The sequence below is a fragment of the Chionomys nivalis genome, chromosome 2 (genome assembly GCF_950005125.1).
Source record: "Chionomys nivalis chromosome 2, mChiNiv1.1, whole genome shotgun sequence".
NCBI lineage: Eukaryota > Metazoa > Chordata > Mammalia > Rodentia > Cricetidae > Chionomys > Chionomys nivalis.
Window position 1 is genome coordinate 121,118,009 of NC_080087.1, and position 14,563 is coordinate 121,132,571.

The 14,563-nt window shown below is 46.0% G+C and overlaps 1 protein-coding gene across 1 annotated transcript; it reads left to right on the top strand.

Annotated features, from left to right (window-relative positions):
- The first annotated feature begins 561 nt into the window (after positions 1 to 561).
- Resp18 (regulated endocrine specific protein 18) lies at positions 562 to 7,573 on the top strand. Its single transcript, XM_057751014.1, has 6 exons — positions 562 to 735; positions 3,163 to 3,267; positions 4,899 to 5,034; positions 5,224 to 5,263; positions 5,383 to 5,472; positions 7,414 to 7,573. Exons 1-6 carry the CDS (start codon positions 630 to 632, stop codon positions 7,462 to 7,464), a joined length of 528 nt encoding a protein of 175 aa, XP_057606997.1. The 5' UTR covers positions 562 to 629; the 3' UTR covers positions 7,465 to 7,573.
- Positions 7,574 to 14,563: the final 6,990 nt, after the last annotated feature.

Sequence of the window (14,563 nt, forward strand, 5' to 3'; positions counted from 1 at the left end):
AGTCCGCCATGCACCAACCCAAAACATTCAGTTTTCAAAAAAACTCCTACTGCAGTTTAGAAACGAAGCACACTGTCCCATAGGAAGCAGAGGGTTAGGTGGCTAGTTATTGAAATAGATTCGTTCTAAAGAGTGCCGTGGTTTGGGTTAGGGCAACCGCAGTGGCTGTGGGAAATTGAGGATGAACGTTCGATGTTTTGTGGGTTGAATCCACATGGCTGCTAAAAGATTTTAAATGGATGAAAATAAAACGAGTGTCAAAGGCAATAGATATCACACTGAGTGCTCACTCTTCCCTCGCAGTTCACATTTAAATATCACAACCAAACCATGAAGTTGGTTTGTTCCCACCCCCATTTTAAAAGCAATCAATTTATCCCTCCCTGGGGACTGAGAATGAAGGTTTATCTCGAAAAGTGTGTAAGGGCAGAAATTCCAGAAGGTCGAATGGACAGAGGCCAGAAGGAGATGGCGGACTTGGGAAGGCGGCCGCAGGGGCAGAGCCCGCTTGCGATTGGCCGAGCTGCAGAGGAGGGCTCTGCAGATCCTGGCCCAGCCCCCTGGCTGTTGTTGCCACCTCCACTGCGACCTAGCCCGGGGAAGGAAGCGAGCGCTCGGATCCAGGGAAGATGCAGAACTCGTTGAGGCCCGAGGGCTTCGGGGGGCTTCAGCTCCTGGTCTGCTTTCTTCTGCTTTACAGTCGCCCAGGCAGCTGCAGCGACATAAATACCCACGGTCAGGAGGAAACCCGGGGGGTGCGGGCAGGGCCAGAGAGCAATTCTGAGGGCAGAGGAGCTTCGAGGCTGAAACTCAGGACAAAAACCGTTTGGGATGACGGAGGAGAGGAATGGAGAGAGAGAGAGAGAGAGAGAGAGAGAGAGAGAGAGAGAGAGAGAGAGGAGAGGGAGAGGGAGAGGGAGAGGGAGAGGGAGAGGGAGAGGGAGAGGGAGAGGGAGAGGGAGAGGGAGAGGGAGAGGTAGTAGTCTTGGGGCTTGTGTACGGGATCTAACCATAGGAGGAGTGGACCCAGGGGAAGGCTGGGGGTTCGGAAAGAGTGGGGAAGACAGAGATGAACGAGGTTTGGTATAGGAACAAGAGTGGATGTATTTGGGTACTTGATCCGGGATCAAGGGAGTAGTAGGCGAATGGGGCTGAGAGACAGAGCAAGGCTCAGCCACTGACCCGCAGAGCCCAGGGGGCTGGGATCCGGTTTCTGGATGGGGTGGGGAGTGCTAGGTTGGGGTGAAACAGTTTGGCGGGGAAAAAAGACCGTTCTCCTTCCTCTGGCTCTGTTCTGCGCCATCCTGGATGGACCTGGTGCGCACTCCGCAACAGACAGTCGGGGACAGACTGCGCAGTCTCAGAATACCTGCGCAGACACTGCATAAAGTCATAGTCTGACGTCCAGTCTCCCGGCGGGATTCTTGGGTTTGGAAGCCAATGCAGGGCATTCGCAAGGCACTGTGGGATGAGGTCTGGTGTCAGGCGAAGGGAGAGCTGAGGCGGGTGGGGTTGGGGTGGCATGGGGATGGGGTGTGAATTGCAGATACCGAGGTGTCTCTCCTTACCGCCCACGGTGACCACTCCTGGCCCTCAGCACCACGGAGAGCTCCAGTCATTCTGTGGTCCTGGTGTCGCTCCAAGTCCCCGCAACTCCATTACCGCTCTGGGGACGCTGTCTCAGACAACAACGCCTCTTCTCCGGAAGTTCTCTTTTTCACCAGGGCACTATAGGGTCCATTTCTTCCTGGGATCGGGATCGTTCCCGATTGTATTGAGCATCCATCTGAATGGAGGAAGGGGGAGCATTGCACCTTCTCGGAAGACTTACGATTCTAGTACTAAAGAGGCTGAATCAGGATTGAGAATTTGAGGCCAGCCTTCTCTCTTTCTTTTTTTTAATTAGCTGAAGTTGGGTAAGGAGATTTATTCTTTAGCCATAATCATTTGTCTGGAACAAGAACCAGGAGTTTCTTCATCCCTGCCCTTCTCTTACACACAGTTGGGCAAACTGGGGTTTAGGAAATAGATCCCAATCTTCAGACCCTACACACAAGAATACAGTCAGCCCTCCCTGCCCACACATTCTCCATCATGGAATTCTGCATCCTCAATTGCACCAACGTGGATTGAATGCAGACCCGCCCCCGTCATTATTCTCTAAACAAGGCATAAAGTAACTATTTGCATTATATATTAGCTATTGTAAATAATTGGGAGATTGTTTAAAATACTCAAGAAGGGGCTGGCAGGAGGACTCAGCAGATACAGACATTTGCCACCAAGCCTGACAACCTGAGTTGAATCCTTCAGGCCCACATAGTAGAAGGAGAGAACTGACTTTGGAGGTTGTCCTCTGATCTCCAAACTCCTGTGCTGTGGCACATGCTTTTATCTACGCATGTGTATGTGTGTGAGTGCACGCGTGCACGCGCGTACACACACACAAAGTGCAATCAAAAATAAAGTGTACAGGAGGATATTTGCAAATAACATACATATAATAAAGCATTTTGTCTTAGGGTCTTGAAGATCTACAGATTTTGGTATGGAGGGTAGTCTGACCCAGCCCCCTGAAGATACTGGGGGAGATGGTATTTTCTCTTTCTGAGGATTCCAGTTCTTTTCCACAGTCCCTCCTGTCTTCAGAGTTTTCCTTAAGATGCGGCTTGTCTGCTTCCCAGATTCCACCTGTCTATCTGTGTGTGTAGAGAGACTATGCTTGTCTATCTGACTGCCCACCATGAGTGGGTAGCTCGCCAAGATTCCTTTTGCACCTGAACCTTCACAGAATTTTTTTCTTTTTTGGTCTGAGCACTTGGTTCTTTTCTGGATATTGATACCAAGAATGAATGGAAGCCAGGTGAGGTGGTGCAGACCTTTAATTCCAGAGGCAGAGGCAGGTAGATGTCTGTGAGTTTCAGGCAAGCCTGGTCTACATAGTGAGTTCCAGGACAGTCAGAGCTATTTAATAAAGCCCTATTTCAAACAATGACAAAACACAGGGTGACTAGAGTCCAGGGGCTGGTGGTGATGAAGGAGAGAATGGCAGCTCTGAAGTGGGGAAGGACCTGACTTTGTGCTAACAATGAGGAAAAGGTAGTGGCTTCCCGTCAGCTGGTATTTGGAGTGTCTTTGCTGACAGCGCTATTCTGCCCTTAGATGGTCAGGGCCAAGTAGCAACGGAGCAGTTCTGGTCGTTCCAAGAATTTGCTGCTTCAGTCTCCTGGTACTTACGACTTATCCTCCAGCATCTCATCCCAGAAGGTAAGTAAAAGCCGGAAAACAGAGATGGGGGCCCAGTCGGTCCAGCATCTCATCCCAGAAGGTAAACAAAAGCCGGAAAACAGAGGTGGGGGCCCAGTTGGATCTAGGGGAGAGTAGCAAGGGACTATTGGCCAAAGGGTAAGATTTCTCTTGCTTGCATGCCTTTACTTTCTTATCACCTTAGTGGAAAAGGGAACAAGAAAAAAGTGAGGTACAATCTAGATAAAGAGATTGTTATCACTTGAACACCCTGGAGGAGGACAGCAGACAAGTCCTTGGGACCAGTCCCTACCTACTTCTGGAACCATCTGAATTTTTTCTAGAGTCAGGATTCCTTAATCGCTCAGCCAAGGGTACATCTCAGCCTCTGAGTGGAAAACAGGAAAACTATGTAATAAAGTAGAGAGATAGGCAGTCCATTAAAGAAGGATGGCTGATCCTTCTGTCGAGTTTCACATGTGTGTAGGTAGGATAGAAAATCTGCCTTGAGTCAACATTACTATACCCAATTCTTTAGAAAGTTCCTACATCAGCAACACATGGATCGTCATCAGGAAATCGGTTAGAAATATTCAGTCCTAGGTCTGGGGAGGTGGCTCAGTTGGGAAATGTCTGCCATCCACTTAGGAGGACCAGAGTTTGTATCCCATCACCCAGACAGGAGCAGCGGCTTGTGTCTGTAAAACCTGTGCTAGGGGTAGGGACACAGAGACAGGGAGATCCCCGGAGCTCACCGAGCAGTCAGTCTCGCCTAACAGACCCAGCGAAAGACCCTGCCTCAGAAATACGGTGGGGAGCCAATGGGATGGCTCAGTGGGTAGAGGCACTCGCCACCAAGCTGGGCGAACTGAGTTCAAATCTCACAACCCGTGGAAAGGTGAAAGGAGAGAACCGACTCCATAAATTTTACCCTGACCTCTACAGCCATGTGCACACATGCACACACACATGTGAACACACACTCACAATGGTGGTGGTGGTGGTAATAAACAGAATGAAATGAAAAGTCAAGGAAAAAAATCACAGACTCAAAAAAAATAATGTGAGAAGTCATTAAAGAAGACACTCTGGTCTGCACATGCCTGTACACTTGCACGCATGCACACACACACACAAAGTAAAATGTAACTCTTTAATTTCACCCCAACCTACTGAATCTGAATGTGAAAAACAGCAACCTTGTACTAATGAGCCTTACAAGTTACTTTAACACATACCACCGTTTGCATAGCTGCATTGGAGGGGTTTTGGTGTTGCTTATCTTTTTTTTTTTTTTTTTTTTGGTTTTTCGAGACAGGGTTTCTCTGTGGTTTTGGAGCCTGTCCTGGAACTAGCTCTTGTAGACCAGCGCCACCACCGCCCGGCTGGTGTTGCTTATTTTGATTTAGTTTTTGTTTTGTTTTGTTTTTTGTTTTTTTTTTTGTATTTGTTTCCATCTTTGACTTCACTTAATCCTACTGTGTCAACAAGAGAGTCAGTAGATTTGTTAGCTAGGATGTGCCCTACTGTGCTCAGCAACCTTTCCATACCACAACACATAACTTTCTCCATTAAAAGTGGTTTTATATAAACTGGAGGGAAAGGTCTCTCTGCCCCTGGTGCAGCTTTCACTCCATCCTTTCACCCTGCAGACCTGTTCTGGGTGGATGAAATAGCCGAAGAAGTACTGACCAAGAAGGTGGAGCACCTCAACAGACTCCACCTCCAACATAGGATGTGCCGGAAGGATGCCAAGGCAGTTTCTCCCACTGCAGCCACTGCGGTGAGGTATGGAAACCTTTGGTCGACCCCTGTTATTTAGGGCACTAGAACTGTGTGTAGAAGCTACCGGAAGCATTGTGCTCCATCTCTGGGATCAGTGGGGAATAATTCTATGAGGATAATACTTGTACTTCAAAAAGGGAGGGGGAGACATTGGCAAGCTGAGGTTCCACCTGTCGTCCCTGTCTCTTCTAGGTGTAAACAAGAAGAGAAACTTGGACTCTTATACCCCAAGGTGAGACCATTTGTCTTCCCCCAAACTGAACCGTGGCTTTGGATTCCTTTGGCTTTCCTGCTCAGATCATCTCATTCTTCCTGCCTCTTTCCTGACTCCTACCTTCTCTCCCCCGTTAGAGTCCAACAGTCAAGGTGAGCAAGGACCGATGCTTTGTCCCCAAAGTAGTTCCAAAGGCTCCAAAGCAAGAAGCAACTCACCCCACCAAGGTGAGGGTTCAATTCTCCTAGGACACTAGGGTCATCAAAGACATGTTTAAATGGGGGGAAGGGCAGGTATAAAAGAGGGATGAAGCAAACTTTTGTACCCAAAGGATAGTCTTGCTCGCTTATAGACTACTATCTAGGTATCCAGATGAGAAGGTGGTGGGACATGTCACAGCTACTGGGAGCCCCTAAGGAGGACAAAAGCTGAAAGGTCATGCATCAGGTTTGAGTTTAAAACAGGAATTGAAAACCAGAGGACTGCCATCTTAGCTAAGAGGAGTTCTGTATATCGTGGAAGCATGGAGTAGAGGCTGCATCAGCATCTTCTGCCTTGCTCTGGGATGGCCCAGGCAGACTAGAAGTCACCCATCCAATGTCTTTACAGATGGACTTTGAGGCACATGCTGCTAATAATGCTTCCTTAGACTGTCATGCTGTGTCCATGCGACTAGACCCAGGCCTTCCAATTTCCAGCTTCCCCTGTATGATTCTTGCCCTCTCACTCGAGGCTTTGCAGTGGGGGTGTCCCAAACATCAGATTTCCCCATATTGAAAAGTCTTGTTTAGGGCCAAGACACAAATGATAAGAGAGTAACCGTCAGAAGACACAAAGGAGGGGGCATTGCAACCACCAATGTCTGGAGGCAAGAATGCCATGGCCAGGCAGAAGAGCAGAGCCTCCAGTGACAGAGAAAAAGATGGAGAAGGAAGGCAGCATCCAGTGACAGCCAAGGATGGAGAAGGAAGGCAGCATCCGGTGATAGAGCTAATGATGGAGAAGGAAGGCAGCATCCGGTGATTGAGCTAATGATGGAGAAGGAAGGCAGCATCCAGTGATAGAGCTAAGGATGGAGAAGGAAGGCAGCATCCAGTGACAGCCAAGGATGGAGAAGGAAGGCAGCATCCAGTGACAGCTAAGGATGGGAAAGGAAGCCCACATAAGGGTTCACAGAGCACACTTTACATTAGGAACAGTGGGGAGTTACTGGAATATTTTGAGGAAGGGAATGTCTTCATGAGACATTTAGTTTTTAAAAGGCCACCCTAGTTGTGAGGCATGGTGGTGCATACTGAATCTTAGTATTCAGGAAACTGAGGTGGCAAGATTGTAAATTCAAGGCTACAGAACAAAACTCTGCCCATCTTTAAAAAAAAAAAAATACCGGGCTGGAGAGATGGCTCGATGTTGGGAACGCTGCCTGCTCTTCCAGAGGTCCTGAGTTCAGATCCCAGCAACCACATGGTGGCTCACAACCATCTGAATGAGATCTGGTGCCCTCTTCTGGTCTGGTGGCATACATGCAGACAGAACACTGTATACACAATGAATGGATAAATCATTGAAAAAAAAACATTATTTAAAAAAAAAAGCCCTACAGTGATGATGGGTAATGGACAGTAAGAACAAGAATAAACATGGAGATGTGAGAGATGGGCCACTCTGGTCCAGGGAGGCAGAAAGGGCTTGTGTTTGGGTAGTAGCAATGGAGCTGACAATTGTCCCCTCCTGCTTTTCCCTATGCACACCCTCCATCTAGAAGCAGCCTGTGAGAAGTGGGTCCCAGCCCTTGATGCTTTCCAGGAAAACGGGCTCCCATTCCTGCAGCATGGTGGCTAGGAGATCTAAATCTGGCTTGGTTGCTGGGGTAACGTAACATGAGCTAAATGACAGGGGCCCAACTCTGCTGAGCTGGTGGCTGTGGTGCTTCCAGGAAGACAAACAAAGTTTTACCATTCTTTCTAGCTCCCTGCTATAACAGAAGTCAGCAGGAGGAGAAGCCTTAAGTGGGAGCTAGGAGCTTAGGCTATCAACCCATGGGCTGAATCATCATGGGGAAGGCTTACTCAAACCAAATAGTTATTACGTATTTGAGGGAAAGGGGCAGATAGGGAGGCACAATGTCTCTCCAACCTGACTTCAATTTCCTTGTTTTTCTCTTTTAGGGCTTCTTTGGGCCATACCCCACTGTGGGTCTCAACCTTGTTGCTGACTGAGATCTCGTTGTATAAAGTCCCTTTCCCCAAGACCCTCCTCATTGCCCCCAAAGGGGCAATTCTTGGATGACCCAAATAAGGATAATTAAAGTTGACTTTTATGCAAACACTTTCTGTGAGGCTGTCTCGAGGCCGGGCACATGGGACAGGAATTGAGCAGAAGTTCCCATGGGAGAGAGGTAGGGGTAAAGGAGACACAGCTCTGAATGCTTGGTCCAAGGCTGGATTCTGAAGTAGAGAATGTGAGGGGTGACCACCGCTGTCACGGTAGCCTTTTCCATTGGCACCCTAGTCATGTACGATCTGGTTGCCCAGTCTTCCTTGTTATGTGGAAATAGAATCCACATTTCTCCCCTGTCACTTCTTTCCATTCGTTTGTTCCTTGCATCCATCAAATCAATTATCCATTGCTAGTCTCCCAAACCTGCTCCTATGGCCTTTCTTCTTTGTTGAACCCTGAGAACCATTGTGCCAAGCTCCTGTGGCCGTCTGCATTTGGTACCTCTATGAATATACCTTATAGTCTCGGAAACCCTGAAGAGTAGTCAGAGATAGAATAGATTCATTTAGGCATCTGAAGGAAGCAAACACGGTGGGCATCCCATCCCTTAGCTCCTGACCACATTGTCACCCAACCACAGCAAGTGAATAGTTTCTATCTCTGCTAACATCTTCCCATCCCAAACCCTGAATTCTCTACATCTCATCTGGGAATTCATAGAATGTACCTTTCTGTGCTTCAGACTGTCCTGAAGGGTCTGGGATTTAATGTTCCGAGAAGGACTTTCCTCATGGACAGTTTTGAAGAATATTGAATATTCTTTAGAGGATGCCCAGTGGCTGTCAACCCAGTGGCTACCAGCCCTCAGTGGTAACCTGTTCATGCTTCATACCATAGACCGCCTTTTCTTCTTTCTTTCTTTCTTTCTTTCTTTCTTTCTTTCTTTCTTTCTTTCTTTCTTTCTTTCTTCCTTTCTTTTTCTTTTCTGAGACAGGGTTTCTCTGTGTAGCCCCGACTGTCCTAGAACTTGTTCTTTAGACTAAACTGACCTCAAACTCAGAGATCTGTTTGTCTCTGCCTCCATAGTGCTGGGATTAAAGGTGTGTGCCACCACAACCCAGCTTGGACTTTTCTTCTTTAATAGGATTGAGTTTTCCAGTCCTAATGTGTAGTTTCCAGGACTACCTCAAACATAAAATGCAGCTCCCAGTTTCTTGTCTCTTTTGAGTTGGTTCCTACTAAGTCTACTGTGTGCTACACACCCCTCTAGGCATGAGCACACATCCTGCTAGGCATGAGTACACACCCCTCTAGACATGGGTACACACCCTCTAGACATGGGTACACACCATCTAGGCAATGGTACACACCCTCTAGGCATTGGTACAAACCTACTAGACACTGGTACACACCCTCTAGGCACTGGTACACACCCCTCTAGGCAATGGTACACACCCTCTAGGCATGGGTACACACCCCTCTAGACATGGGTACACACCCTCTAGACATGGGTACACACTCTGCTAGGCATGAGTACACACCCCTCTAGACATGGGTACACACCCTCTAGACATGGGTACACACCCTTTAGGCATAGATACACACCCTCTAGACATGGGTACACACCCTCTAGACATGGGTACACACCATCTACGCAATGGTACACACCCTCTAGGCACTGGTACACACCCACTAGACACTGGTACACACCCTCTAGGCACTGGTACACACCCCTCTAGGCAATGGTACACACCCTCTAGGCATGAGTACACACCCTCTAGGCATTGGTACACACCCCTCTAGGCATGAGTACACACCCTCTAGGCATGGGTTTACACCCTTCTAGACGTTGGTACACACCCTCTAGGCATGGGTACACACCCTCTAGGCATGGGTTCACACCCTCTAGGCATGGGTTCACACCCTCTAGGCATTGGTGAGCCAGTCATGAATAAAGCAACGTATTCACTGTTGGAAAGTTTGGTTACAAATAATTTTAAGGGAGAAGTCCAAGCAATATGTCTGGCTCATGGAGTAGTTAGATTCTTGCCGATCCCTTCAGTCAACTCTGCTTTCCCTTGCACCACACTGTTTGCTCTAGCAGCTCAGCCCTAACTGTGCTGGGCACATGTGTACCAGGACCTATACTTGCAGACTCTTGCGTGCACTGTTATTTTTACACACAGGAGCCTCATCCTTAGCACACCTTCTCAGTCATGCCCTAAAAATCAGAGTTTCCCTCTGTGGTCCATTCCTTGTCCCTTCTAATATTTCCACCCCCAGGAAAAAAGTGGCAGAGGTCAGGGGAAAACAGCAGTGGCAGTTTAAAGTCTGCTGACACGAAACAGAGTGAATGGGTGGGGAAGATGGGAACGTCTCGAGATTTATGTATTTTTGTTTTATGTGTGTGAGTGTTTGATGTATGTATATGTACCACATGTGTGCCTGGTGCCTTTGGAAACCAGAAAAGGGTGCTGGACCTCCTGGAACTGAAGTTATTGATAGTTGTAAGCCACTGTGGGAGCTGGGAGCCAAACCCCAGTCCTTGGCCGTCTCTTCAACCCCACATAGAAACTTTCTTTTCTTTTCTTTTTTCTTTTTTTGTTTGTTTTTGTTTTGCTTTGCTTTTTTTTTTTTTCTTTTTTTTTTTTGGTTTTTCGAGACAGGGTTTCTCTGTGGTTTTGGAGCCTGTCCTGGAACTAGCTCTTGTAGACCAGGCTGGTCTCGAACTCACAGAGATCCGCCTGCCTCTGCCTCCCAAGTGCTGGGATTAAAGGCGTGCGCCACCACCGCCCGGCTTGCTTTGCTTTTTGAGACAGGGTTTTTTCTGTGTAACAGTGATTATCCTCTAACTCACAGAGATCCACCTGCCTCTGCCTCCCGAGTGTGGGTGCCACCATGCCTGACTCAGATAAGAGCTTTTGAAAGGAAAGTCGGCCTGATTTTTCTTGCAAAGGATCAGGTAACACAACTTGAATCACACCTGACAGACATAGATGCTTCTGAAAGAGGGAGCAGCAATAAAAGTTGTAGGAAAGTGAGGTCTTAGTTTCTGCACAGTGGGTTAGGGCGCAGAAGAGCAGGGGCCGCTTCTGACTGAAATACAACCAAAAGAAAGAGAGAGAAAGGAGAATTCAAGAGGCCCTAAAGATGTGTTTATGACCTGACAGCTGCTGTGGTTTGAATTCTGTCTCCTCCGAACTCACCTTCAAATCCTAATCTTGAGAACCTCCAGACACGAGCTTATTTGTAAATAAAGCTGTAGAGTTAGAATGAGGTCATCAAAATGAACTTTAGTCCAAAGTAGCTGCTGCCCTTATAAAAAAGGGAAATTTGGAGAAAGACAGACACAGATAAAAGATATTAACAGTTACTAGCTTCTGAAAAGTAAAACACAATAATGACGATAAGGATGAGGAGAAGGAGGAGGAGGAAGAAAAGGAGGAGGAGGAGAAAATAAACAACTGACCAATAATTTCCACACACACACACACACACACAAAAAAAAAAAAACAGAGGAGGAAATAAGCAAAATCAAATAATGGGTAAATAAATGGGCGCCTTATATTTTCTGCTGCTATAATTTTCCCTTCATTAATCTTCACCTCCTTTTCTGTCCCAGGGGAGCGTTGTGAACGAATATCTCTTCCTCTGGATCTTCATTGCATTAGCAGGATGAGAATACCTAAAAGGAGATTAGAGCGGAGTGTTGAGGAGAGGCCAGGGTGTTCAATTCCCCAGTCTCCCACCTCCCTGTGAGGTTGCTTCAGACCACTTATCCCCTCCAACACAGGTGCAGCAGCAAACACACACAAGGAAAACACAGTTATCAGTTCATGATAACCCATGATGACCCCCACTCGACCAACAGTTTGTGGTGCCATGGTCAGCTCTAAGCCATAAAGGAAAGCAAAGGGACATGGTCACTAAGAGAGTGATTCTAGTTAGCATTGGAAAGGGTAATGTCTGATGCTCAGGGAGCTTCCCGGGGTGCTGGAAATGCTTCACTTCTGCAACTGGGGGTCTGGGTGGCCAAGAAAACAAGATATGTCCTTTCGCTTTGTGTATTTATCTGTGATAGTTAACAATTTATAAACTTTAAAAGGGGAAACAAATGGAATAAAATGGAAGGTGGCAGGGGTGTTGTAGAAGTCAGTCGAAGAGTTCTGCAAGCATATCTTATTACATTCCATAGCTTCGCAAAGGGCTCAAAATAAAATTATATAAAGAATATAAAGCACCATCCTATAGCTAAAAATAAACTGAAGCAAAAAACCCTAATTATATATCAAATTGCCAACCATAATTACACAAACAGAAGAGCTGTTTGAAATAATCCTAGAACACAGTATTCTGATTATGCATCCTTAGAAGTTATATTTAAAGGCAAAATTTGGGCCAGGTATATATGATGGTGCATGCTTTTAATCCAGCACGTGGGAGACAGAGGCAAGCAGATCTCTATGAGTTCGAGGCCAGCCTTGTCTGCAATAGGGAGTTCTATGCCAGTCAAGGCAAATCCTATCTCAAAAACATGTAGTATCCATTGTTTTATTTTTTTTATTTTTTATTTTTGGTTTTTCGAGACAGGGTTTCTCTGTGGTTTTGGAGCCTGTCCCGGAACTAGCTCTGTAGACCAGGCTGGTCTCGAACTCACAGAGATCCGCCTGCCTCTGCCTCCCGAGTGCTGGGATTAAAGGCGTGCGCCACCACCGCTCGGCCATTGTTTTATTATTTTAGTGTATGAGTGTTTTGTCAGCATGCACCACATGCAAGCCTGGTGTCTGAGGATGTCAGAAAAGGCCAGTGGACCCTCCGGAACTGGAGGTACTGTACAGATGGTTGTGAGTCTCCTTAGGGATGCTGGGAACTGAATTCGAGCCCTCTGCAAGAGGGTACTAGGTGCTCTTAACCCCTGAGCTATCTCTACAGCTTTCGCTGTCTTATTAGTAGGGCAATATTTGTATTATTCTATGTGCATTGTTGGTTGTCTATTAGATTAATCATACATGTGGTTATATTAATGTCACCAGGAACCTCAGTTTCCAGCATAAGTGTAAAGAACTACAAGTGGGGCTGGAGAGACGGCTCAGCGGTTAAGAGCATTCCCTGCTCTTCCCAAGGTCCTGAGTTCAATTCCCAGCAACCACATGGCAGTTCAATTTCCAGTAGCCATGTGGCGGCTCACAACCATCTCCAGTGGAATCTGATGCCCTCCTCTGTCATGCGGGCATTCATGCAAATAAAGCCCTCATATACAAAAAATGCATGAATAAATGAATCTGTAAATACAAATTGGAGTGTTCATGTGTATGTGTGTTGTATCTTAATACCCTGGCTCAGTTCATAGAAAAGGTCTAGAGTCAATGTTCCCCTTAAGCAGCCATTTCACTCCTAACATCCAGATTCTAGCCTCTAAAATCAGCTATTGCTAAAAGCTACCTCATCTCTTTAGATGAATGGCTGCTTCCATATCAGCAGACAGAAGAAGAAAAAGAAAAACCCGGTACATCTTGGAGTGACAAAAGAGAGAGAAAGAGAGAAAGAGAGAGAGACTTAGTGATTGAGAGAGAGAGAGAGACAGAGAGACAGAGACAGACACACACACAGAGAGACTTAGTGATTTATGGGATATTTCAAAAGGACATTGAAATCAAATTCAAGGACCCATCCCTGGCTTGTTTGGGTCTGAATGTAAGATCAAAGATTAAAAATATATTCTAAGACGGACAGTAATGGCTCACACCTTTAATCCCAACACTCAGGAGACAGAGGTAGGCAGATATGAGTGAACTTGAAGCCAGCTTGGTCTACAAAGTGAGCTCCAGGACAGCCAGGGCTACAAAGAGAAACCTTGTCTCGAAAAACAAAAACAGAGAGAGAGAGACAGAGACAGAGAGACAGACACACAGAGAAAGAGAGAACACATTCTACTTCATTTGTCATTGTATTTCAGGGTAATGACTGAAAGCTGATGAATGTCAAAAGAATAAGTAAATAAAAAATTACATTTTGCAAACTGGAATGAAATATTTTAGTCAGAAATCACCACTGAGGACCAGGAACGTAGCTCAATGGTACAGAACTTGCCTAGCATATCAGAGGCTCTGAGTTTCATTCCAAGCAGATACTAAAAGGAGGAGCAGGAAGGACACAAAACTAGATGAAAAAGTGGATGATTGGGGAGCTAAATGTTCTCGTGGTGCCAGCATATCCCATGGATTTCGTGTTCATGCTCATCATGTTAGGAAGGATGTGGCCGGCTCTACTTTAGACTGGTTATCGGTTTTAACCCCCTGTAGTAGCATAACCAGACTTTATGCATCTCCTGGAATGAAGCAATTGAAGGTATTCTGTTTACATTTAAAAAAATACAGTCCAACTAACACTGTAGGGATAATTTCTACTGTTCAGAAAGAGAGGATGTATGTGATACATACATGAATGCAGGGAAACCCACACTGAGGCCCATCTAGAAGATGAGGAGTTCAGAGGAGAAAAATAACTGGCTATCTATCGTACATGACAATGTGAAAAATGGAGGAAAGGTGACGATTGGATATCTGTGCTAAGTTAAAAAAGAATTAAGAACACAATTATATTTGGCCAGGCAGCGGTCAGTGGTGGAGTATTTCTTTAATCCCAGCACTCAGGAGGCAGAGGTAGGTTGATCTTTTGAGTTTGAGGCCAGCCTGATCTGTAGAGTGAGTTCCAGCATGGCCAGGACAATGAGAAATCCTGTCTTGAAAAAAAACAAAACAAAACAAAAATAAAGAAAGAAAGAATATAATTAAATGCAATAGTGAGCCTTCATTGACTCCTCTTTGAGCCAAAAAGCTGAAAAGACAAGTTGCAAACATTTTGAGATATTTGAATATGAATTGAGCTCTAAGCGACGTTATTGTAGGAAAGTGTCCTTATTTCCTAGAGATGCTTGTTGAAATATTTATAAGCGAAATTTCTAATGTCTATCATTTCTATTTAAATATTAAAAGGGAGAAAACATCTCCCAAATATTAATAACTATGAAGTCTAGATAAGTGTTTTTTCACCAAACCACTTTGGTTTTTCTCTTTCACCAACCCTCTCTCTCTGGGT

Bases quoted from the DNA above. Each gene is read 5' to 3' on its own strand.
- Resp18 (XM_057751014.1), top strand. From the start codon at position 630: ATGCAGAACTCGTTGAGGCCCGAGGGCTTCGGGGGGCTTCAGCTCCTG. The intron at 736-3,162 runs GTCAGGAGGAAA...TTCTGCCCTTAG, and splicing joins CAGCGACATAAATACCCACG to ATGGTCAGGGCCAAGTAGCA. The intron at 3,268-4,898 runs GTAAGTAAAAGC...TTCACCCTGCAG, and splicing joins CCAGCATCTCATCCCAGAAG to ACCTGTTCTGGGTGGATGAA.